Source organism: Prunus persica, chromosome G5 (assembly GCF_000346465.2).
Source record: "Prunus persica cultivar Lovell chromosome G5, Prunus_persica_NCBIv2, whole genome shotgun sequence".
Lineage (NCBI taxonomy): Eukaryota > Viridiplantae > Streptophyta > Magnoliopsida > Rosales > Rosaceae > Prunus > Prunus persica.
This window is the reverse complement of record NC_034013.1, coordinates 3,363,610-3,389,451: the sequence shown is the minus strand read 5'-3', so window position 1 is coordinate 3,389,451 and position 25,842 is coordinate 3,363,610. Positions and strand designations below refer to the sequence as shown.

Sequence of the window (25,842 nt, the reverse complement as noted above, 5' to 3'; positions counted from 1 at the left end):
CGACAGCAGTCTTTGGGTTTTTGTTTTCTCTCACGTTCTTTGTTCTTCTTCACGCCTCCTTTTATGACCAAATTCTTAGCAATACTAAAAATGTGGTTTCTTCTGATTCATATGCCTCTGGTTTATCAAGTTTCAATGAGATTTAAGGGGTCCTTGCTTGGGGTCAATTCCTCACTGTTTCGGAAAGAGCCCCGGCGATGATAGTCGAATTGATCGTCCTCTGGAACGGTGTAAAGCATATCTTAAGCTATTTTTGCGAAACAACATATATGGGTTTGTTTTATTCAAATGAATTTTCCAAAGCCCAAAAACTTGTTGGATAATAGGATTCAGATGTATATATGATCCACAAGGCTGCGACCTGCCTTCGTTGCCAACTCTTTGAAATATTCAAGACTGTCCTTGTGGTCTAAATTAAAAATCAGAATGGGCTGAATGAATTGATTGGGTTGCACAAGGCTTGGATTTCTGGGAATATTGAAATTCCATAGTGTGTCATATGAAATGAGGGCAGAATTCACACAAATAGCTAAGAACCAAGGCATTTTTGCTCTTGGGAGGCATGGGTGAGTTTTCTTTTGGGTTTAATTTTTGCCCTCGACAGTGAGTTCTAATTTTAGGGCGAGCCCAATGGTAGGCTCTACAAATGATGGATGGAGCCCCATTTAGAGCTTCAGTGGAATCTTTTGAGTTGTAAAAGAATCTTTCCACAATGAAGGCTCTATATTTGGAGCTCTAAATGTTTTAATTTTATAATTTACATGCTAAATTTTTTTGTTGGAAACTTATTTTGTGTTTATGGATGTTTGTGTTATGTTAATTTTTCTTAATGAATATTTCAATAAAAAAAAAAGTAAAATTTGGATGAGATTCTGAAAAATAATATAAATTGAAAGCAGACACAAGGAAACAACAAACAGAAAAAAAAAATTACAAAAAAAAAAACAAAAAATAACAGCATCAACACTTGGCAGCCTATAAAAAAAATAGAAGCAAAAAGGGGGCTGCCAAGGAAAGTAAAAAAACACAGGTCAGCTAGGGGTGGACGCGGTCTGGTTCAGTTCGGTTCTCACTTCAAATCGAAACTGAAATCGAAACTATTTAACCGGTTCGGTTTGATCCAATTTCGATTTTGAACCGGATTATTAATTTATTATTATTTTAAATAACTTATTTTTTTGGCTCAAAAAATTAACAAATAATCCAATTCATACATTTAGAATTTTTTTGAAGTTGAACTTGGAAAAATAGTTATTATAAAATTTAAAATATGACATTAGATTTTAAAATTTTGTAAAAATAAAAAAAAATATTTATGACTGGTCTGGTTCAGTCCGGTGCGGTGTAAAACCGGAATCGAAACCGGTTGGGTCTGATTTGTTGACTTTTTTGGTCAACCGATTTTTTTTCCTGTTTTTTTTCACCGGTTCAGTTCGGTGTTCTGATTTTCGATCCCGATGCCCACCCCTAAGGTCAGCCATTGGATCAGTCAAGGAAAGCAGACTTTCTGAAGTGTTGATTTTTTAAAGACCCAACTTAAAGTATCCACAATAGGATCCCTAAACTACCTCCTTAGCTAAAATTTAGGGAGAAATTGAAAAAACTCACCTCCAACCATGCTCTCTATCCAGCTCCTAAAATAGGGAGACCTCTAGGAGCTCCTAAATATGAGGAGAGAGAAAGTATTCCTAGTGACTCCCTATAATTAAATGCTTATATATGTAATATTATTTTAAGCATTTATTTAATGCCAACTATTTTTTATTATTGTTTTTGTGTCTACACTTTATTCAAAAATTGAATTAAAATTTATTAAAAATATTTATGACTCTTTAGACTAGGGAGTATGGTTGGAGTTGAAATTTTATAGAGAGCTCCTAAAATAGTTTTCTAGTATTTTTAGCTAAATTTTAACTGAAAAATAGAGAGCATGATTGTAGATGCTCTTACTTCTATTAGGGATGACTTTCTGAACCCAGGTGCTACCTTTTAAAGCCCAAGGGTGGTGCAGCCCCATTTAGAGCCTTAATTGGGCTTGCTCTTAGGAAATTTTGGTATGTGACTTTTACTTTCAAGAATATCTAGTCAATACCTATGGTTTGTTTCAAGAATTTACAGAATTATGGTTTGATTCATTAAAAGGACAATCGTTTCAATTTTGATGGATTTGACTTTTTTTTTTTTTTGCTACCCTAAAAGTTTAGGGGGAGATTGGTTACTCTCACCACCAGCGCCAAGCATACCCACAACTCCAAACCGGAAAGACTTATGATGGACTTGACATTCAAAGTTTCATTTTGTGTGTATTTCTATCAAGCCTTCCTTTGTTATGTAGCTTCCCTTTTTTTTTTTTTGGGGGGGGGGGGGGGGGGGGGGGGGGGGGGGGGGGGGAAAAAAAAAAAATTTTTTTTTTAACCCCCAAAAAAGGAAAAGGCAAAAAAAAACATTTTTTTCGCAAAAAATTAGAGACAAGAAACTTTAAAATAAAAAAAAAAAGGGGGGGGGATTCTCCCCCCCCCTTTTTTTGCCCCCCCCCCCCTCCTTAAAAAAGGGGGTGTAAAAAAAAAGGGGGGGTGAGTGGCAAAAAAAGATGTGAAGAAATTAAAACCAATAACACTGCGAATTCCATGCAATTGAGAAAATTAAACATTGTTTTTTTGTTTTTTATTTTTTATTTTAATCAAATAGAAACTTCATTAGATAAGCTTTAACAGTTCAATCGAAGACATCAACAAGACAACTAAAATACCAATCCCAAGAGGGCAACAAACTAATATGATACAAGCAAAACTAACACGAACAATAGTCGCACTAAAACTACTAGCCCACATCACCACAATTAACCATAACCCCAAATAAAGCCCACAAACCCAACATAACCAAAACTCTAAAACAACCCATGAGCCTAGACGAACCCTATCACCACCACCTAAAGAAGCGCCGTCACGGCCACACATACCACTGCATTTATAACAGATCTAGGAAAAATATGATTTTCAGCAATCTACCTGCTCATAAGAGCGAACAAATAAATGAAAACAACAATCTTGCCAAAGAACAATTGGGCGATTTGCAGCAACCTCCGTCAAAGACAATGTAGAATCAAATTTAGAGAATATGAGCGGCATTAGGGAGCGGGTTTTGGGAGCATGATTTGATTGAGAACATAGACTAAAAGTGGTGATGGGGAACTTCAATCTAACCATGGCTCAGAAGAAACCACCACAAGAGACTTTTTATTCAAAACACCCTAGTGGACTTATTCACTAACTTAAAAGGAAAAGACGAGAAGAGAAGATGGGGAGGAGGGGGCAGTAAAGCTTTCTTCCTCCTCCCCCCTCTATGGAGTTTTCCTTTAGGATTTACAGAGGGAGAGAGCGGCTAGGATTTTAGGAAAAATATTTAAACATTGTTAAATTTTCTTTGATTCACATATCACTTTAAAAAAAAAAGAAAGAATTGATAATAAATAAATAAGACCAATAGAAGGCAAATACGGTTGGGTTAGGACTTTGTTCTTTTGTTATCGACATGGGTTCAATTTCCAAGCTTTCGTTGAGGAAGAGGAAAATATTAGATCTACAGAAGTCAAACAAAAACATAATGAAATTTTGAAGAAAAACAAGTCATGATCAATCTCTTTTTTTTCCCAACTGATAGAAACATCATTGATATAAGTCGAAAGGCTGGCTCACAAAAGCCACATAGGGTAACCAATCACTTGAACCCATACTTAGACTCAAAGGATGCATGTTTTAATGAGGTATGAAAGATAATCATGGCTACTGTATGCCTCATGTCAGTGGGGTACAAAAAATAATCATGGCTGTGGTACTTCCCCAATCACAAATCTAGCAAAAAATCACAATCACATGACTTTACTCTAGTGACTTTTTTTTTCAAGAAAAGCCAAAAACCGCGCCAAGACACGGCTTGGAGAGATTGAACACATACCAACATAAATAATGACACAAAAACTCTCCTAAGGAGAGACCGAGAAAATTACCTTAAAACCTAAAGAAAAATTAAAGCTCTTAGTCACTCGGATTAGGCCCACACCAAAATCAAGGGAGGATGAAGATGAACAGATTGGCACAAATCAGACATAGATCCACCTCAGCAACCCTATCACAACTTCGTCATTAAGCAAGCCAAAAGGAAGGGATAGAAGGGTAGGAGGAGAAGGATAGTGGCTACTGAACCCCAATCTTTGTGTTTGTGGGGGATAAGAAGAACGCGAATAGGGATGGTAACAAACCAGTTTGAGGCCGGGTATGGTGATAAGAATTTTTGGAGAGTTCCCTTCCCCGTCGGGGGGATTTTCCCCAAACCTACCCCAAATTCCCGAGTTTTTTTTGCATAAAAAAAATACTTATCCTACATTATAATACTAATTTCACCTTAAACTATCAACCACATTTGATTGACCTATAAAATTCAACTTACTCACAATCATCTCAATTCAATTTGAAAAAACTAAATAAATATTAAATTATAACAATACATAGTTATATTATATGTATATTACATAAACATAAATATATTACTTATTGGGCCGGGTTTGGGAATGAGGATAACAGTACCATCTCCGCCTTGTACCTAGGGGTGGCAATTTCGGACACGACTCGAAACCCGCACGAGAAAAAAAGGTCAATTTCAGGTCAACCCGTTTTGACCCGTTTAATAAACGGGTGGGTTTCGGGTCAACCTGCTATAATACATGTCTAACCTGTTTATTAAACGGGTCATGTCAACCCGTGTAATACACGCTAACCAGCTAAAAAATGAAGAGAAATGGAGACTTCAGCACCACACACAAGGGGTTTCAAACCCTTACCACCCTTATTTCTTTCAAACATCTTATCCACCATGCTACAAACAACTTTGTGATTTTATGGTATGCCTTTTGATATTTATAATGTTTCTTTTTCTTTTGTGTTTTCCTTTCTTTTTCGTCTCTCTTCTCCCTTTTTTTTTATGGTCTCCTTTTTTCTTTCTTTCTTTACCTTCTCTTTAGTTTTATCTCATCTCTCTTTTTTCTTTCTTTCTTTCCTTCAATTCTCTCTCTCTCTCTCTCTCTCTCTCTCTATTTTTTTCTTTCTTTTCCTTCTCTCTCTATCTTTTTTTACTTATATTTTCTCTACTCTCTCTGTTTTTTTTTTAAATTTAAATTTTTTCAGTTGTGAGTTTCGTAATATGCATGTTATTATTTATGAACCCGTTACACGATTCGAAACCTGCACGATAAAAGAAGACTTGAACCCAACACGACACGTTTATTAAATGGGTTGAGTTCGGGTTGAGCATTTTTGACACGTTTATTATCCCGACACGACACGACCCATTGCTAGCCCTACTTGTACCCAACCGAGGATTTTTAAAATTTGGTGATCCAGTACGAGCCGTACCTGCCCTCGATTTTTCCTTGAAATCTCCTCCCGTTAGGGTCAGGGACCCAATAAGGCCCCAACACGACAAGGTTTTTTGCCATCCCTAAACATGAACTGGATTTGGGATAGAAACTCTTGGGTCTTAAATTTTAAGGGCATTTGAGTATGTTCAAATGAATTTTTTGCTATATTTAAAAGTTAAAAAAAATAAAAATAAAACTAACAATTATGAAATTGGGCTCTAAATATTAACGATTAAACTCTTCAAACATACTCTCATCCTATACTTTACTTCAAAGCATTTATTATATTTTCATTCACAATTTCAATTTTTTTTTCTCTCTTAATTTTCATAAAAAAAGTTTAGCGATAATTTAAACATGTTTCAACCGATATTCATATTTCCGTGATTAATTCAGGCAAAGGGTGTCCTTGAAGTTGTTATATTCCTGCGTCCTTGTCCCGGTTTCCGCCTCCCGGTAGAAAAGCAGCAGAGCTCTAGCATATGATACATAGATAGAGTCATAGAGACGTAGAAGCTCGCAGCCTGCAAAGAAAACAAAGAAGAGAGTTTGATAAACAAAGAAGAAAATGATGAGCGCTCAGCCTCAACCGCCGAGTAGTATGATGTCTCAGGCTCAAGGTTATCAGCATCATCATCATCAACCAACTTCAGTGGAAGAGGTCAGAACCCTTTGGATTGGGGATTTACAGTATTGGGTCGACGAAAACTACCTCACTACCTGCTTTGCACACACCGGCGAGGTCTATCTCTCTCTCTCTCTCTCTCTCTCTCTCTCTCTCTCTCTCTCTCACAGTAGATATAATATCTATTAGGGTTTTGCTGGGAATTTTAGAGTTTATAATCGGAATTCAGTTTTAATAAAAATAGGTATTTCTTGAATTTGGTTTTGCTTATTGTAGTGTGTCGTTTGAATTTGGATATGTATGCATATATGTATATAGACTCTACTGATGTAAGACTAGTCTTTGATTTTAAAATTGTTTGTTAGGTTATTTGAATTATGGTTATTGATAATGCAAGGATTTTGTGAATACGTATTTTGGGATAATTAATAGGTATGGTGTGGGCAAGGCATTGAGCAGTCTACAGGCAACACAAATTTATGAACTTTAGTGCTGAGTAATACTGTTTTGTTAGCTCAAGTAGCGAGGGGTGGGTGAGGAAATGGGTTAGGATTAGGCTAGGTCAATGGTTCAATTCCCTTCCATTGTAACCAAACAACATAAACAGTTAATGTGGATGAGTCGTGTCTCACTTTTAATCAAGTCATACGTGGTTGGAGCCCTGTGAATAACTAGATGGTTGATAGTCCATTCTTGAAAAGGCCGAGCAAAGCTTGCAAATATGATTTCTACTGTTCCATTCAAATTTATGAGATTAAACTCATGGTTATTTATAGAAGGGAGCGAGGCAGTTATTCTGATATTAAACTTTTTGCCCCATTGGAGGTGATTTGAACCTATGGGTTTCAAATGGGATGTGGCCCTCTCCCATCCCATAAACCCTGATGGCTGTGAGATTCTATCCCTAGTTCATGATGCCAAGATAATTTACCATCTATTCTAGCTGGAGCCTTCTTCTTTGTTGCTGGCATAATCTTCACATAATCTTCTGGAAACTAGATATGTCTTTGCTTTGTGTTAGGTCTTAATATATGGAATTTTGAGTGTAAACACTGTGTGAAATATGACTTAGACGAGTGAGAAGAGAAATAACAATGTGCAACATTCATAGGCAAATAAAATGTCATAGGGTAGACCATTTTCAATCTTGCAGCTGATTAACTTGTGTTGAATGCATTCCTGCCTCACATATGGGTTTTGTTTGATTGTTATGTCCTCTTTTCCATGCTTGCGTAATCTTTAACTACAACCAATTGTTTAACCAAAAAATAAAAAATAAAAAACTATAACCAATTGGGGCAAGTAAGTTCTGTTTGTTTTTACTTGCATTGGTTTTCCTTCAGGAAGATGGAATGTTGACTCATCTTTCCAATCTTTGGTCCGTTATCTGTGAATTATAATGCAGTAATTACTAATTACTGCTCTTGCTTCCTTTTTTCCAAAATTTTGAGGTCTATTGTTGAGGCTTAATGATATCTGAATGATCCCAAAAAAGGTTTTAGGCCATTTATGATGTTTTTTTTCTTCTTGCAAACCCTATATTAGACAAACCAGTTGATCCCATTGCAGAGCCATATGAAATAATTTGAAATACTGGTGTACCTACTGAAGTATATAATTTTTGTTTGGTTTGTGGTTCATGAAGAATTAATACTTGTGATATGCTCCAAAAAGGAGACATTATACTTGTTTGGCTCCACTGTAGTGCTTTGCAAAGTGATCCCAAGAGCGCTGTACCATAATCGAACCCTTGACCTAGCGTAATCCTAGCCCATTTCCCTATCCACTCTCACAACTTGAGCTAACTCAAGGGGGTTAGTGCTGATCATATTTTGTTTCTGACTTAATAAGTTTGGATTAGGTTGCTGCAAGTGATGTGGGCTTGGCCAAGAATTTATTCTTTGCTGTTTGAGGTTTATTTCAGTGTTGGGACAAATAACTGGGCGATACCCATTGGTAGTGTGTGGTTTTGGATTCTCTTGGGATTTGTTTGGAAGAAAGAAATAATAGTCTTTCATGAGAAGCTGAAGGAAGTAGATTTTCTGTGAGAACAAAAAAGGAAAAATAAAATAAAATTATGGCTTGTCAGCATAGATGGACATCTTATCCATCTTTTGTTCTAATTATTCTTCTATGGTTTAATAAAAGTATATGTGTTTCATCCAAAGAGTTTTATGTATGTCTTATTTATTTTAAACCAAGTATGCAGTTCTATAGCAGTGTGCAGAAAAGAGATTCCTGGTGATAAGAGATTCTATTATTTACTTTTGGATGATTACTTTATTCAGGTGATTTCAATAAAGATAATACGTAATAAAATCACTGGCCAGCCAGAGGGTTATGGGTTTGTGGAATTTGTTTCTCATGCTGCAGCGGAAAGGGTTCTGCATGCTTACAATGGGACACTAATGCCTGGAACTGAACAAAATTTTAGATTGAACTGGGCTTCGTTTGGTATTGGGGAAAGACGCCCTGATGCTGGCCCTGAGCACTCTATTTTCGTAGGGGATTTAGCCCCTGATGTTACAGATTTTATGCTGCAAGAAACCTTTCGAACTCAATATTCTTCGGTTAGAGGTGCCAAGGTTGTGACTGATCCAAACACTGGACGCTCAAAGGGATATGGGTTTGTCAAGTTTGCAGATGAGACAGAAAGGAACCGTGCTATGACAGAAATGAATGGTGTTTATTGCTCAACTAGGCAGATGCGTATCAGTGCTGCAACACCAAAGAAAACCACCGGTTTTCAGCAGCAATATGGTGCAACAAAAGGTAAGGTAATATCATTTTATGAATCAATATACAGATATGTTCAAGTTGTGGCCAGAAAGACTTGCTCCTTTTCTTTTCACTTATTATGCTTCCAGTATTCTTTATATTATCTTGATAATGCTCTCTTGAAAAAGTCTATTTACCCTGACTCAAAGATGCACTTACCTGTGGATTTTTCTGGCAGCAGTATATCCTAATCCAGCATACACTACGCCAGCAGTTCCCGTGCTTCCAGCAGATTATGATGCAAACAACACTACAGTAAGTCTGACATTCTTAATTGTATTTGTTTTTTTAAGAACTTTTTTTTTGGGTTTTGTGTCTAATGTTTTATTGTTGCTATTCATATGGTTATGTCTAATGCAGATTTTTGTTGGTAACTTGGATCCTAATGTCACGGAGGAGGAACTGAAGCAAAGTTTTATGCAGTTTGGAGAAATTCCCTATGTCAAGATTCCTGTGGGCAAAGGATGTGGTTTTGTACAGTTTGGGACAAGGTTTGTTTAGCATTTAAGGCATCACTTGATTGTCCCATTTTCTTTTTGGTAATAGTATTTCATCCATCTATTTTTTTATATAAGAAGAAAGTTCTGTGCATTGTTCTCTCTCTCTCTCCCCCCCACTAATTTCGCAAAACATGGGTAAGTGGAATTAGAATGTTGGCTTATTTAGGTTAGCCCTTGTTACATTATCCTTTGCTTAAAGAAAATAGGTGTTGCATAAGTATGAAGGAAGGAGGCGAGAAAATGTTGCAATGTAGAAGGGACTAAAGCTTGATTTATCTTTGTCAGGCATTTTCTCCTTCCCCCAAAGAAAGACAATGCTACTTTTCTCTTTAGTTGTTTATTGGTTTCACTTCTGTCCATATAGGGCATCTGCTGAAGAAGCTATCCAAAGGATGCAGGGAATGATGATTGGTCAACAAGTAGTCCGCATTTCTTGGGGCAGGAGCCCAACAGCTAAACAGGTGATTGCTCTTTTAGATGACTTGTCTATATATAATGCTAGTTTGTCTTCAACCATAATGATGTTTTTGCTTCACATTTTCCTTCTAAGAGATGGTTTCCATTTTAAAAGACAGGAATATGTGAATGGATGAAGTGTTTGAAAAATTGAGATGCAATGCTTTTGATTTGGGAATAGGCTGCTCTCCACTTTCCATGGAAATGGAGAGGTCTTTGTTAAATCTGCATGATCTGACATGCAAGGCTCCCTTGTATTGAGGCGGCTTTAGCTGTGCTTGCAAGTTTGACTTTCCGCTCCATTTGATTTGTTAAATAGAGAGGAGCCATATATCCTTTTACTTGAAAGTTAATATTTCGTCTTAATAGTAAGAAGGAACAGCGAGAGATTGGAGGTTCTTAACTAAGAGCTTACTAATGGTTATCCTGATAAAACATATTGTTTGTATATGCATTACTACAACTTTGCCTAGAATTTAGATGCTCATGGTTGATACGTAAGATGCTTAGCCTTACTTACCTAATGAATCGAGAGTTGCGTTGTATACAAAACAAACTCTTGTACTAGAATATTTAATAACTAGAGTATGGAAAGTATAATATGCACAAAATGGATAGAAAAAACACATAACTTCAAGCAAGTATCATTGCTATTGTTTTAATACTTAGGGTTTTAATACTAATCTATGGAAAAAAGGAAAAAAAATTAAATGCTATGTATCACTTTAAAGTCGAACTTCTCAACTTTGATGAATTATTTGATTTTACCATGAATAGAAAGTGTTACTTAAGGTGAGAAATTTTTTAGTTAGATAATTACGGATCTATGTTTTTCTTAACTAAAAATTGAAGTTATTGATTTCAAAATATACTTTAATTATGAAGACAAGAACAGTAATAGAAGTAAATTAATATAATTTTTGAAAAATAGGAGTATAGAGGGGAGGGAGGGATACAGTGGTGAAATTAAAAGAAGGGCAAAAAAGGGAAAAACTTTATCTAAAGTGACATAATTTAAATTAGGGTACTTAACACATTTGTGCTTATGTATATAAGATAGATTTAAAACTGATTGGCGCCCATCATATGAAGGGGGTTAAATCTTATGGAGATGTGCAGGGAAAGCTTTGCTATGAATCGTCTGGAGTGAAAGAGAGTATAACTGTTTTTTAAGAGAAAGAAGAAGAGTTCAAAATACTTTTGAGGAGAATAGTGCATTCTTCAATATCATTGCCTTTGATATCACCCGTTTTCAAAGAATTCTTTGAAGCTCTCTGTTTAGGGATGGGAAGAGTGTTGTTTTTTACTGATTTCTTGTGTTGTATGAGATATATTGTTCTATTAGCATAACATGGAGGTGGATTGCTGGTTCTCGCTTCATTACTTTGTACTTTTCCTCTATTAATTTTTTTTCTTGTTATATAAATACAAAAAATGTATAGGGTAGTATTTCAAGTGTATTTTATTATATAACTGTTGCTCTACAAAATGTAGAATTTTATTTTTCATGCGTTAGATATAAAAACCTTGATGGTGTAAAATAAGTTGGAAAAACCACAAGTTATGTTGGACAACTTAATATGCGATCAACATCTTTGATTGACGATATTAATAGAGTTTATTCTTAACTTTTAAAGATCTGAGGATTATTAAATTAAGGCATGACTTAACAGATTTTTATTAAATGGGTCTTAGGACTCTGAACAAATATTTTAGGTAATTTTGAACTCTACTCGTGAAGTTGAGAATACCATAAATAAATAACATGTGAGTTTTCTCTCCCTCTTTTTGTCAGAGGGGTGGGGATGGAGGAAAGAGAAATAAGAGAAATGTTTTCAGTGAGTAGGATATTTATGACATTTGCACTTTTATATGTAGTGGAGATAACCATATGCCTACCTAATACTGTGCTGGAAAGTTTGTTTCATACACTCACAGATGCATAAAAGATACATTTATAGTTGGATGCCTAACCTGACAAACTGTCTTATTGTAGGATGTACCTGGTAGCTTTGCTCAGCAAGTAGATCCAAGCCAATGGGCTGCATATTATGGTTATGGACAAGGCTACGATGCCTATGCTTATGGGGCTACCCAGGATCCATCATTATATGCATACGGTGCATATGCTGGTTATGGCCAATATCCTCAACAGGCAGGCTTTATAAATTCTATATTATGATGGATAACCTTGTGTCTTAGTTCAAAATTCAGAGTCGAGATCAGATGAAATACATATCGTCATCAGAAAGCTAAGAGGATGAGCTATAAGAGTTTCCATTTTATTTATTCTCTTTTTTGGAATTTTTACCCTTCCCTTCTCATTGTGTGTGTGAGTCACAACTAGTTATCAATGGCTTGCAATCTTATTTTCTTTTCTTCTTTATAAATAAAAAATAAAAAATATCAGTAAAGAGGACGGAAGAGCAATTTTTTATATAGATAAATAAAACCTTACATGCCTACAATTTACCTGAACTTTTCCATTTATTTTTATTATAGAATTTTCGGCTCTCTCAGATATACAATTCAGCTCTGTAATATGTTTCCTGCATGTATTATGGAGATTGATTAGACTTTGTAGTTTGTAATGACTACTTCCGAATGCCTTGAGAAAGTGAAGGATGTGGTAGTTTAAGGATTGTAACTTGTTAGCTTTTATTTGAATATATTTTTTCGTGCTTTGTTTTCAGGTTGAAGGAGTTCAAGATCTTGCAGCTATGGGAGGTACTGTACCCTCCGTGGAACAGAGGGAGGAGTTGGATGATCCCTTGGCTACACCCGATGTTGATAAGTATATCTTTTCACCTTTTCAGTTAATGTAGCATACTTTAAAATGAATTACATTTAGTAAATCTAAAGTTGAATGAGTTAATAAAAGGTCAAATGTTCAACCATTATGGAAATATTTATAGAATGTAAAAATGGCCTCACATGACAAACAAACATACTTCTGGGTGAAATACAAAGACATTTTGTATGACTTGTCTTTTTCTCAACACAATTTTTATTTTGAGTCTCACATTAATAGTTCTGATAAGGCAAGATAACAAATACTCCCTACTTTCAAAGATCAAAAGTTGTGAATTGTAATTTCAGACTCTCTTGGCAGCTTTGGTGTAAAGAGGAAAATATCATACTTAATGCACTCATGTACAGGCATTTGACTTGTTTGCTTCTCTGGTTGATTGATAGGTTAAATGCAGCTTACCTCTCCGTTCATGGACGGGCCATCTTAGGCCGTCCGATGTGGCTGAGAACATCATCCTTTACTCAGCAAGCTTAGTCAGGTTTAGCATAATGTCATGACGTTAGTTTGGTTGGGATTGTCTCAATTTTCTCAGAGATAGACATGATAAATGCAAGAGAAGATGCAATCAGATGTGCTTCACATTCATAAGCAATGGATATAGTGGGTGTAATTGAGGCTGGGAAGAGTATTGTGGCACTGCACTTTATTTTATTATTCTGTAGGAGTTAAGTCCCTCTAATTTTCCAACCAGAGGCTGGCGATTTGGATCTCTCCGTACAAAACTATGTTAAGTTGGAGACCTGGTGCCTATGACAAAGGTCTAGGTTTTTGTTCAAATGAAACAAAAATATCACAAAGACTCCCCGTTAAGATTTAATCATAACGAGCTTTAAAGAAAAGGAAGAGGCCCTAACGGAAATTTTCTAGCACACCTCTCTTTATTTCTCTGCCCAAAAGTCAGACTTTGTTTTTCTTCAATCATTTAAAAGAATAATTTACTATTTAACATTCTCGAAAGTCTATTCTTTTTTCGTGCATGAGTTCTAAAGTATTTTCAAGATTTCTATTCCTCTTCCCAGAATGCTCAGTTTGATATATTAGTTCATGTTCATGTTCTAAGAGCGGTTCCACCGGGGAGACCGAGCCCAAGGCTGGGGGGGGGGGGGGGGGGGCGAAAAAAAAATTCGTTCCAGCGGGGAGCCTAGGCCCGGGTTGCGTGTGGGACCCACCAACTCGGGTTGGCCCGAGGGCCAGTTCAGCCCGCGTTCGAAACCCAGGCTGATGACGTCACGGCTTGCGTCAGCGTGACGTCATCGCCCAGTATTAAATTTTTTTTAAAAAAAATTGAATTTTTTTATATAAATTTTTTTTTAAAAAGTCAGATTTTTTCTTCTATAAATACCTATCAATACCCTTCACTTTCAACACCAATCCTCATACATTTTCTTCTACTTCTACCATTATTCACTCTTTATACTCAACATTTTCCTCTCTATACCTTATTTATTTTTGTCCTTTTACTTTCATTTATTTTCATTTATTTTTATATTACTCCATTTACTTAAGTTTACAATGTAAATAAGGAAGTACCCCCCATTTGGATTCAAATAAAAATACTAGAAAATCAAATTCCCACCAAATCAAAATATGAAAAATCGGTTTTAGTGCAAAATAAGATTTAGGCTAAAAATGATGGCTCATTAAGTCAACATATACTTCATATTAAAATCCCATAAAATCAAGTTTTCTTATTTGATGTGTAAGGAATAAAAGCTGCCAAACATTATCTTGAGAAAATGATTATTCCGAAAAACTATTTTTCATACTTAGCCAATATTGCACCTCCGCTAAAAAAATTATGGGTCCGCCCGTGTCTATAAATACCAACCAATACTCTTCACTTTTAACATCAAATCCTCATACTTTTTTTTTCTATAAATACCAACCAATACAACTAATAAAATAAAATCTTATCCGATATGAATAGTATTGACACGTAGGAACCCAAAAATCTTATCCGAAAATATTATCCAAATTAATTATTTAAGTAAAAAAAAGTTGTGAAAAAATAAAAAAATAAATAGTAATTGCCCTTAGCGGTAGCAATGGGTGGAAACACAAAATACTATTTGCAAGGGCAACCACTATTCACGTGAATAGTGGCTGCCCTAGCTCCCCCCTTGCCATGGCTAAGAGCACTTCCACCAGTTGACTCTTGCCATGGCAAGATTAGCCCTAGGGCAGGCACTATTCACGTGAATAGTGGCTGCCCTAGCCCCCTCCAGCAAAATGTGTTTCCAGCAGTTGGGGCTTGCCATGGCAATTACTATTCATTTTTTGGTTTTTTTTCACAATTTTGTTTACTTAAACAATTAATTTGGATAATATTTTCGGATAAGATTTTTGGGTTCCTACGTGTCAATACTATTCATATCGGATAAGATTTTCGGTTTCAAATTTCAGATACATTTCAAAATTCAAATTTCAGATAAATTCAAAATGTCAAATTTCAGATACATTTCGGAATTCAAATTTCAGATAAATTTGAAATTTGAAATTTCATTTGAATTTCAAATTTCAGATAAGATTTTCACCCTCTAAGATTGCGCCGCGTGTCATATCTATCTGTGTACATTTTTCTATAAAATCAGAGGTTCAGCTCATACCTCCCACACCAGTTCTTCTCTACATTTCAATTTCTCAAATTTTAGATTTCATTCTCCATTCTCAATGGCAGACATGGAAGAGGTTTTGGAGAGGCAAGAGCGAGAAACTAGAGAAAGAATGCGTAGACGAGCTGCAAGCAAAAGGGCGCAGAGAGAACTAGATGAGCAACTTGGCATAGCAGTTGCTTTGCTGGAGGAAGAAAAGCAGGCTCGCCGTGGTTCACGAGAAGGCCGTCGCCCAAATGTGGACAGACATAGACATTCCCGGGGTAAGAATCTTATGGAAGATTATTTTATCCCACAATCTCTGTACTCTGATGTTCATTTTCGAGGGAGATATAGAATGCAACCCCATTTGTTCAATAAAATCATGCATGATATTTGCAATTATGATGAATATTTTGTTCAAAAGAGAAATTGTGCTGGAAATTTGGGACTTCTTCCAGAGCAGAAGTTCACAGCTGTGATACGAATGTTGGCGTATGGGTCATCTGCTGATCAGGTGGATGAGATTGCTCGGATGGGGAAGTCCACTATTTTGGAGAGCTTGGTGCGATTTTGTGATGCAGTGGAAACTCTGTACACCAGAGACTACCTCCGCAGACCTACGCCCAGGGACCTACAAAGGCTTCTCCAAAAAGCTGAGTCTCGAGGATTCCCTGGCATGATTGGTAGCATTGACTGCATGCACTGGTAGTGAAAAAATTGTCCAACTGCTTGGCAAGGGGACTACGGAAATAGAAAAGGGCAGAAAAGTATCATCCTGGAAGCAGTTGCTGGTTTTGATACATGGGTTTGGCACGCCTTCTTCGGAGTTGCCGGATCTCAAAACGATTTGAATGTCCTAGGTCAATCCCCGGTGTTCAATGATGTTTTGAGAGGTGAAGCCCCAAATATCACATATGAAATTAACAATACCATCTACCAGAACGGGTATTATCTAGCTGATGGCATATACCCGAGGTGGACAACATTTGTGAAAACAATTCCACATCCCCGATCCCATAAGGAAAATTTTTTTGCTCGCTATCAAGAGGGGTACAGAAAAGATGTTGAGAGGTGCTTTGGTATCCTTCAAGCTCGGTGGGCTATTATCAGGGGCGCGGCACGTCTATTTGACGAGGAGGTGCTTAGGAGTATAATGATGACTTGTATCATCCTCCATAACATGATTGTGGAAGATGAATATGATTACGATGCTGATGACGTGTATGAACCAAATCCCATGGACACGGCCCTAACACGAATTTATGAAAAACCAGTGGGGCCAAATGGAGAAGCAGTGCAGCATGAACCGTTGGTTAGAGACGATAGTTTCATGCCTCGTATGATTGATCGCTACACGGAGATGCAATCGTCGTATATTCATGAACACCGTCAAGTTGACTTGATGGAGCATTTATGGGCGGTGAAAGGCAATGAAGGAAATGAAGGTGAATAAAGTGAAGTGAAGAAGTTGTTTTTATTTTATTATGTTTATGTTGTATGTTGTTTATTTTTTGTTGTGAGTGGGTTGTTTATGTTTTATGCTTTGGTTGTGGGTTGTTTATTTTTTATGCTTTGGTTGTGGGTTGTTTATGTTTTATGCTTTGGTTGTGGGTTGTTTATTTTTTATGCTTTGGTTGTGGTTTGTTTTTTATGTATGGAATGTTTTGAATAAAAAGGATTTTTGTTGAATATTTTCTTTATTGACTAAAAGAAAAGCAATACAACTAATAATAAAATAAAATACATGAATTAAACAAAACAAAAAATACAATGAAATCAAAGGTACATGAATTAAAGAAAACAAAAAATACAATGAAATCAAAGGCAAGTAAACTAAGACATGAAAGGCAAACAAACTATTTTAATGGTTTCCATCATTTAACCAATCCGTGTTGCTAGGTCCATCGTCACGAAAAAGGCTTCGTCTCATAACATCCCTTCGTTCTAACTTCCAATATTGTTTTGTTTCAGGGGACATATGGCTTGTATCCATGGCCATGGTTTCCCGATCTTTTTTTTCAATGTTTTGTTCGCGTACATACTCCCTTTCTTTTGCATATTCTACTTGAATAGCCATATCGTGCTCTTGTTGTTTCAAGTCCATTTCAATTCTCATGGCTTGGTGCTTTGAAAGTTCCTCCAAAAATTGAGATGCATTCTTGCTAGAATTACTCCCTCTCTTCGCCTTCGCCGCCTTCCTCCCAATAGGCCTTGGCTCATTTTCAATTGGTGAGTCTAGATTCATCGGGGAATCCATAGGTGAATCCGATGCCGGAGTCTCATGAAGTGGAGTCTCGTTCAAGACTACCGTCGGACCGGTTGGAATAATTTGGAATCTCTTACAAGTCTTTACCACCTCCCAACAATGGGTATGGTTGAAACTTTTTTTCCCTTGGCCAGTAGCACCAAACCACATTTGTGCTTGTATAATCTATAAAAAAAATAAAATGGAAATGCAAGAGAATTTTTAAAATATTGGCAATGCAACATGTAAAAAAAAACTAATGGAAATTAAAGAAATAATAAAAAAATGCAACATGTATTAAAAAAAACTAGAGACATATTAACAAAATATATAAATTGCAAGAAACATTTAAATAAAAATTAATATGACATAGAAATTAATAGAAGAAAAATGACAAATAATTTACCTCATTGCTAAGATTTTCTCCGCTTCGATGGTTGTCAATCGCTTTTGCTAAGGCATTTCTCCATTTCCCCAACTCTTTATTAAGAACTTTCCACCTATTGGATAATGTCATTTCTGTACGTGTAGAACCAATTGCCCTTTCACAAAATGCTTGATGAATTTTTTTCCACATATGAGAAAATTTAATCTCATTGCCCGTTACGGGACAATGACTAACTTGGACCCAAGCCTCACACAAGCTAACATCTTCCATCATGCTCCATGCCCCTCCATTTTCATTAGAAGAACCCATAATATGCAAGAAAAAAAATTACAACTTCAAAGTGAAAAAATATTGAATAGAAAGTGAATAAAATTTGAGGAGAAAGTGAACAATAGTAGAAGGAGAAGAAAATATATGAGGAGTTGGTGTTAAAAGTGAAGAGTATTGGTTGGTATTTATACACAAAAAATTCTGTAATTTTTGTGTATTTTTTTAAAAAAAATTCGATTTTTTTTCAATTTTTTTTGGCAAAAAAATTGGCTGCCGTTGGATTGAAGAAAAAATTCCAATCGGAGCGACCAGAGGCCACCATGTGTCAAAGAGCCGTTGGCGGCACTGTAGCGCTGATGTGAATTTTTTTTAAACGTTGGCGCGTGCAATGCACGTGCCAACGGTAAAAAAAAATTCAAAATTTCAGGGCTGACACCATGCTGGCGTCAGCTATTTTGTCCCAGCCTTCGGGCCCGAGCTCGGGCCGAATTCGCCTTCGGGCCTGCCCGTTTTGGTGGCCCCCACTCTCGCCCGGGCTGGACTTTTGCTGCTGGACTCCGTTTTTTGCCCAAACCCCCCCCAGCCCGAGTTTTTCTAGTGGCTGCCCTAGCTCCCCCCTTGCCATGGCTAAGGGCAAATGGGTGGAGTTGCTCTAACCAACTCAATGAACTGTTACTGACGGGCTGTCTTATTCTACTTCATTTTTTAAATCAACTCAATCAACTATTTAAAACCTGTTTTTTGTCAAAGTACTTTTTGAGCTTTGGCACCAGAACGCATTAGGTTCCATTAGAATCCTCCCTCAGGCTCCTAAAACCCATGCCCCCTTCCCACTCATCCGATCATAGGTGTCTAGCCCTCAAATCACCTTGGAAATAGAAACTGACTTGATTTTGAAATCTGATAAAACTAAACGAATCGAAATTAGTTACCACTTTCCCTTGGTTGAAATTTGAAACAATTCCATTCAAGTAGTCCTGCTGGATATTATTGTGTTCATTTGTTTTCAAGAGACGGTCCATTCCTTATATTCCACTGGATATTGCCTTTAATTCTATTATTTATTTATTTTTCACCATACTTTTTTTTTTTTGACAACTCGTGGCTATTGGTTGTCCGAATCACAAAAGCACATGTTTTCAATCATTGTGGAAACTCAGAAAATTCAAGCAGCTTTGATTAAGAAATCAGAATCTAGTATATAAATATGAGTAAGATGCATGGAAAATCAGCAGCCAAGTGGCGCAAATGCAACCTTCCTATGATAATAAAACTATGCACCCTGAGAAAATGCTTGAAAAAATAATTGCCCCAAGGGCCAAGACTTATATGACCACCGCATACTCTGGCAAACAAATTTTACAACACACACTCCACTACTATACATGAATGGAACAGAGAGGATCACCGGAAAGAGCAAAGAGCTATCTCTAATTCTCATTTGTAGGATTTGTTTTTTCCCCGCCATATGCCTCAAAACTGTCTGCATTGTGAGATTAAAATTGCTAGAATATGCGCAACCACTTCTCTCGAAACTTCTGTAGCCAATTTACAGGGAATCGGGTTATTGCTTCTCCTTGAGATACCTGCATGCGTTGTTTGGCAGCAGAAATTCCAGAATGTTTCAGTCCTCGACAAAGTTCCATGCCATCTACCTGATCAGACTCCGTTATTGGATTCTCTGGTTTTACTTTTATCTTAACGGGTTTACCAAGAAGGGATTTATCTTCCATTCTTGCAATTTCAAGAGCTCTTGCACATACAGGAAAACCTTGATCATCCCAAGACTCCAAAATTACACCGGAGCCCAAGCAAGTTCTTCCCTGGTAGAAGGCCGCAAACTGCCCAGCTGCCAGGCCTTGATCATCTTCAGATAAATGGACAACTGCAACATCTTCATGACCATATGCACCAGGTTCCATTATTAAGCTACAATTACGAAAACCAGGCCCATGTCTAACCTGAAAGGTTTGAAACATTTCAGCTTCTTTTCACTAGGATTCTAAACAGTAAAACCACAAACCATATAACATGATTCAAAGCTTTCCTTGTATCACCCATCCTTGCAAGACTTATCAACCAGCCTTGACACATTAGTCCACATCTAGTTAATACAACTTGATTTAAGACCTTATGTGATGAATGTCGGTCCAATTTGTTGTAAATGCTTCCAAGCGGAAGTTCTGACTTTGATACCAAGTGAAAGAGAAAAAGAAAACAACTTATACGAGTGGGAAGTTTTCTATGTCATGGTCAAGAGAGTCATTACTTATGAGACTGCCAGAGACATGAAACTCTGTTTCTCAAAACTCAAAAGAAAAGAAAGGACAAGATCAACCAAAAGTTATAAATTTTTTTTTTTTAAAAAAAAACGAAATGAAACAAAAAAACGTGTAAAAACTCTAGCCTACAACCATTTATTTCATACATTCATTTGTACAGATAATATTTCTTTTTTCTCTTCAGTGAGACAGATAATACCTGAATAAAAAATATTTATACCACATTAAATGTCCACATTGTGGACCACATCTCTAGTAGAGGTGGACCCACTTGTGGTCTAGAATGTGGTCAGTATGTATGTGGTACATGTAGCATCACTCAATAATACTGAGAGTTCGAGTTCAAGGATAATGAGGCTTTTTTTGAAAAAATAAAAAAATAAAAAAATATGATGTACAAAGTATGTAAGGGTCCCGACAGTGCAACCTTTCCTAATTGTAAAATAAAGACTAATAAGGCAATTATACATAAGGCTTATTTAAGACCAATTTTACTCAGAACAGTCGTCAGAAAAATAATAGCATTGCATTCTGAAAACTAATATACAAAAAAATCTATAACAGGAGTAACAGATCAATTTTAAATCCTTGTACCTTGCACTGTAGCTGACTGATCTGGTTTTGGGGAAAACCATTTAACCATTTCAAGGAGCCAACACGAAACAGGCGCCTTCTTTTGTCAACTGAAAAGTAATTTCTTGACACAAACACTACATTGTTTTTTATATCCTTCTCAACAACATACCTGCACAAGAGGAGACGACACACATTAAAGCTGAAAAATGTTGTTTATATTAGTTCAAGACGACCCACACATTAATACAACGATTCTCCATAAAGTAAGATACAGCATAGATATGTCCACATGTCTCTCAACCTTTTCATACATGGTGAAGTTTCTACAGTAGAAATATGTAAGAAAATAATTTTGATTAGAGAAATATGTAAAATTGTAATCATACAAACATTCTGCAATTTCATGAAATAGTAAAAACAATGTTGCAAACCATTGCTTGCAATGCATTTTAACTTCACAAAACATGTCTCTGCTTAAAATGGAAACATTCTGACATTTTAACTTTACAAAAATATTATTTGCTATTTTTATCAATAAATGAAGTTAAATACTCTAATTTAAATAATTTAAATATAATTTTATTTATTTATTAAAGACAGTAATTGGGTAAAGGTCAAGCCTACCCGTAGCTGGTAGGGCACCAATTGGCCAGTAAGCTGCTAGGGCATGGTCCCTAGATTTAGGTAGTTAGTGGACCCAACCCTGCCCACTGACAGGTTGATGGTCCACAAGACCGAGTGTGGACCAGCTTGTGAACTGGTTTTGACAGGTCAAGCTGACCTGACAAGTTCATGACCCTAAATGCCATGTCGGCACAATCATCATTTCAGAAGTATCCACAAACACATCATGTAGGAGGATCCTACAGGATTTATGTAGCTATAGGACGGGGAAATAATGAGATACAAGCCATTCTCATCCTAAATATAATATACAATACAACACTGGTGTTCAGTTTAGAACCATATAGCAATTAAAAACTACTGGATAATATGACCACACACCCAAAAAAAAAAAAAAAAAAAAAAAAATATATATATATATATAACTGTAACAGCGCAACTATTGCTTCCCCATTGACCAGATTTAAGATTAAAACGATAACAGAGCAAGTACCATCAGAAAACCTTAGAAGTGGTCCAACAATTAACAGTGAGACAGCATACCAGGGTCCTCCCGGAAGGCGTAGACCTTGTCGTTGACCAATAGTGTAGAACCAAAACCCCCGATGTGTTCCTAGGAAATCTCCTGTCTCAGCTTCCAATATGATACCTTCCTTCTCCCCTATGTGTCTTGCAATAAATTCACTGAACTTTAACTATAACCAAAAAGTAAAATAAAAAACTGAGGGAATTATGTTAGGGATTTAAAAAAGACCGCTCAAGTAAACCCATAAAGAATCAATCAACACTACTACTCCAAGTTTGACCATATGAATGTTGGCATCCATATAGATAGTTGTGCCATTCAACGGATGAAATTATCTTCTGGAAAATGGGTAAGTATGTTGGGAGCTCCACAAAACATACCTTCCCAAGAAAGCATATTCCTTGTGAATCCTTTCTCTGTTTGTTAAGCAGATCAAACTTCGTTGCAAGCTTGCGAACTTCATCCTATAGAAATATCCACAGAAATAAGAGAAAGGGGTCAGGGTAATAGAACTACATGCAAGAGTTTACAGGATGGCCAAAAAAATAAAAAAAATAAATTAAAAGGATTACATATGTATGAAGGTGGAAAAGTTTGACATCAACAAGTTAAAAACATCACTTCGTTTCCAATTTTATTATTGGAGAAGTTAATACTGTTACAGTGAGCCTTTACAATTTTTTGTACACAATACATGCTTTATTCCCAGCTGAAGTTTGTGATTCACTAAATATTCAACATTTAATAGATGTTTATATTTTACAACTAGCTAAAATAAGTATCTAGTGAAGTGTTGCATATCATTAAAACTAGTACCACTCACCTTTGACAGACAACCAAGTGGGAATATTAATTGCTTAAGCTGAGCCTGAGAAAGATGTGAAAGGAAGTATGTCTGATCCTTCACCTAAAATTTCAAAAGTTAGACATTATTCAGCAAGCAATCTGCATATAGCAAATAGCACGCAAAGAGAAGCAATGCCGAGATGCAAACTTTGAATTCCATAATGTTTCAAGGTTTATAATCACAGAGCAACATATACCTGAGGACGTATAATGACAACAAAACTTACATATATGTCTACACAGCAGAAGACCCTATTTGAATACCTAATGAATTAACCTCAAACTTAACAAGTTTAACAAGCCAAGATTGATAATCCAAAATGAAAAGAATAAAAGTTGTCAAATTGTATCGAATATAGGTACCATATCTTGTGATAGTTCTAAAACTGAATCCTCGTCCATTTCACCTGCAGATGGGTGGACAACATTTGCATAATGTCCAGATGCCACATAGTCAAACTTCATACAGCTGATGGCATCCATGAATGCACCTGAAACGTTACGTAAGCTTAAGGAACGAAGAACTATATTTGGATTCCTAATCATTATAGTCACAACTGAATTTCAAGTTCAACTCACTGCATACCAAACTTTATTCTTGTATTGCAAAGAACGTCTGGATTAGGAGTTCTACCACATCGATACTCTTCGATAATGTAGGACACCTGAAACATGAATTTTTTTTTTCATGAATTAATTGAAGAATAAAGACTAGTTTCTTCCAGTTACCCAACAAAAAGGCAGCTGAGGACGAAGGCTGCCCAAAAATATAATTATTTATTTAAAGTTTTAAACTCACATTGTGAGATGCACTGAACTTGATTATCAAGCATATAACTAAAAGACTACATAGAGATGTGACAACTATAAGAACATAATCTACAATTGAAACACAGGAAAAGTAATGCATACCACATTCTTCCAATATTCATTCGTCAAATGCACGACTTCTAGTGGGACATCAACCTGTAAACCAATATCATTTCGTTTCAGTTGTAAAGCACCCCCTTTGCCTAACCTATACCAAGAACACCAAGATAAACCTCTTCTATCACAAATAGTAGTGTAAGGCTTCCGTCAAAAACATCTATGTATCGACTCATGTATGTAAAGCAGATGGATGGCAAATGAGGATAGATAAATTCAAGAACCAGAATGAAGGTGGGTTCATTTGTTTTGTGTGTGTGCTCTGTTCGAGAACCATAGAATCCCAAAAATGAGAACACTCAGAATGAAGGAAAAAAAGATTATAAATCAAATTCTTTTCACACCGCTTATGTTTGTAGTGTAGAAATAAAGTGACCTGATTGCAGACAGCTTTTGCATACTTCAAATCTTCTTCCCATGGGCATTCTGACCAAAAGTTCTCAAAGTCTTCCTACACAAAACCATACATCAGAAGCAGCTTTTCTTTCCTTCTTGGGACTAAAACACACACACGACAACATTAACAAAGAAGTGAATAAGAAATATATAAAGACACTAGCGTCCTACCAAATCAAAATAATCCAAATAACTCGCGGGAAACATATTGGAGCTAACTAATGACTCGTCAAAATAAAGAAAGCCCATTTGAAAGAAGTTTCGAACTTCAGTCCAAATTTGAACATTGAATCAGACTCAGCTGAATCTAAACCTCCATAATATTAAATGATTCCAACTAATAACCCAACAAGTTCACGTTTTGCTATATTTCTGCAATACCCAAAAGAAAAGTTTTCCCAATTCTTCTAAAACTGTCAAAATAGGTTTCATGTCAGCATACTTGGAACCAAATTTTGAGGTAAAAGGCGGTGCAGGAGTGACCGGCGGCATGGAGGAGGCGGAGGGCGACACTGCTATCGACGCCGCCGCTAAGCAAGACGGCAACTTTAAGGCTCTGATGAGGCATAGAGCAGGACAAGTAAGGCCCAAGATCTCCATTGATGCTGTTTGGAGGATGTGGAGTTTGGGGAACGGCGGAGGAGGAAGAGCAGCAGCGAGAGAGGGGTCCGAGGAAGAGGGTTCTTGCGGGGTTTGGAGAGTGAGGGAAAAGTGAGAGATGGAGCTTGAGGATTTGGTGGGGTTTGAGAGGGAGATAGATGGAGGTGATGTAGGGAAGGAGCACAGAGGCCATTGCAGCCACGGATCAATGTTCGAAAATGGGGTGGGCTTTACTTTCAAATTAGTTATCCCAAGCGGAAACTTTATCTCAAACAGTTTTTTTTTCTTTCCTTTTTTTTTTTTTGGGTTCTGTTTTTCTCGACATTTCCAAAAGATCAATTTTATGCCAAGCTCCCAACCAAAACCAGCAACAACGGCATGTTTACTAATACTTAATGGGAATCAAAATAAGGGTGCACATAAAATCAAGAATTTTAATTTTAATTTTGAAGAAATTAGACTCTTTGGTATGATATGGTATTCTAATTCCTAAAAAAGTATTACATGAAGAATTCATCTTTTTTTTATTTATAGAAATCCGGATTCCAACTTCTCCTCAGTCAAATTTCTCCTTAATTCAATTTTTCATAAGCCAATTACAGATATCCAAAAATTAAATTCGACTGGATTTCATTTTTTTTTCTTTTTGGATATGTGAAGGTGTGGACTGAGAAAAGGTATGGGATGGGACTATATCTAGGTACTAATCTTTTTCCCATAATTTAGGCTGGGGCATTGCGAATGCATCACCCTCAACATTGATTTCATTACATGTACAAACCAATAAGATATGTGATTGTCTTCGGCCTAAAAATTGTTGCACTAAGTTACTGGGGTATATCTCAGTTGGTTGAGCTCTTTCATCTCCATCCATGTAGGTAGAAATTCGAAACACCCAAGTATCCAATAAATATTTATTTAAACCCCCCTCTCCCAATCGCTTGTTTTAAAAAAATTGTTGAACTTAAGCCATCCCTAATGCAG

General features: G+C 36.4%; 2 protein-coding genes across 3 annotated transcripts; one reads left to right on the top strand and one right to left on the bottom strand.

Annotated features, from left to right (window-relative positions):
* On the top strand, positions 5,685-13,450 carry LOC18776719 (polyadenylate-binding protein RBP47B'). Of its 2 annotated transcripts, none has more exons than XM_020564107.1 (8): positions 5,685-6,155; positions 8,327-8,810; positions 8,995-9,071; positions 9,177-9,307; positions 9,681-9,777; positions 11,769-11,927; positions 12,466-12,566; positions 12,968-13,450. In XM_020564107.1, exons 1-8 carry the CDS (start codon positions 5,982-5,984, stop codon positions 13,056-13,058), a joined length of 1,314 nt encoding a protein of 437 aa, XP_020419696.1. In that variant the 5' UTR covers positions 5,685-5,981; the 3' UTR covers positions 13,059-13,450. The 2 variants fall into 2 exon arrangements, with proteins under 2 accessions (XP_020419696.1, XP_007209154.1); XM_007209092.2 differs by having other exon boundaries at positions 5,686-6,155; positions 8,998-9,071.
* Positions 19,233-25,395, bottom strand: LOC18776850 (tRNA-specific 2-thiouridylase MnmA). Its single transcript, XM_020564517.1, has 10 exons — positions 24,701-25,395; positions 24,239-24,313; positions 23,848-23,901; positions 23,522-23,600; positions 23,299-23,426; positions 22,913-22,996; positions 22,470-22,553; positions 22,107-22,258; positions 20,958-21,108; positions 19,233-20,042 (listed from the first exon to the last, which is right to left on the bottom strand). Exons 1-10 carry the CDS (start codon positions 25,049-25,051, stop codon positions 19,587-19,589), a joined length of 1,614 nt encoding a protein of 537 aa, XP_020420106.1. The 5' UTR covers positions 25,052-25,395; the 3' UTR covers positions 19,233-19,586.

What these genes read in the sequence shown, in the direction of transcription:
- LOC18776719 (XM_020564107.1), top strand. Translation starts at nt 5,982, where the DNA reads ATGATGAGCGCTCAGCCTCAACCGCCGAGTAGTATGATGTCTCAGGCT. An exon ending in ATGATGCAAACAACACTACA is followed by an intron (nt 9,072 to 9,176) that starts GTAAGTCTGACA and finishes TGTCTAATGCAG; the next exon opens with ATTTTTGTTGGTAACTTGGA. An exon ending in ATGGCCAATATCCTCAACAG is followed by an intron (nt 11,928 to 12,465) that starts GCAGGCTTTATA and finishes CTTTGTTTTCAG; the next exon opens with GTTGAAGGAGTTCAAGATCT.
- LOC18776850 (XM_020564517.1), bottom strand. Translation starts at nt 25,051, where the DNA reads ATGGCCTCTGTGCTCCTTCCCTACATCACCTCCATCTATCTCCCTCTC. An exon ending in CACTTGGTTGTCTGTCAAAG is followed by an intron (nt 22,554 to 22,912) that starts GTGAGTGGTACT and finishes ATATTTCTATAG; the next exon opens with GATGAAGTTCGCAAGCTTGC. An exon ending in CGCCTTCCGGGAGGACCCTG is followed by an intron (nt 21,109 to 22,106) that starts GTATGCTGTCTC and finishes CCTCTTGTGCAG; the next exon opens with GTATGTTGTTGAGAAGGATA.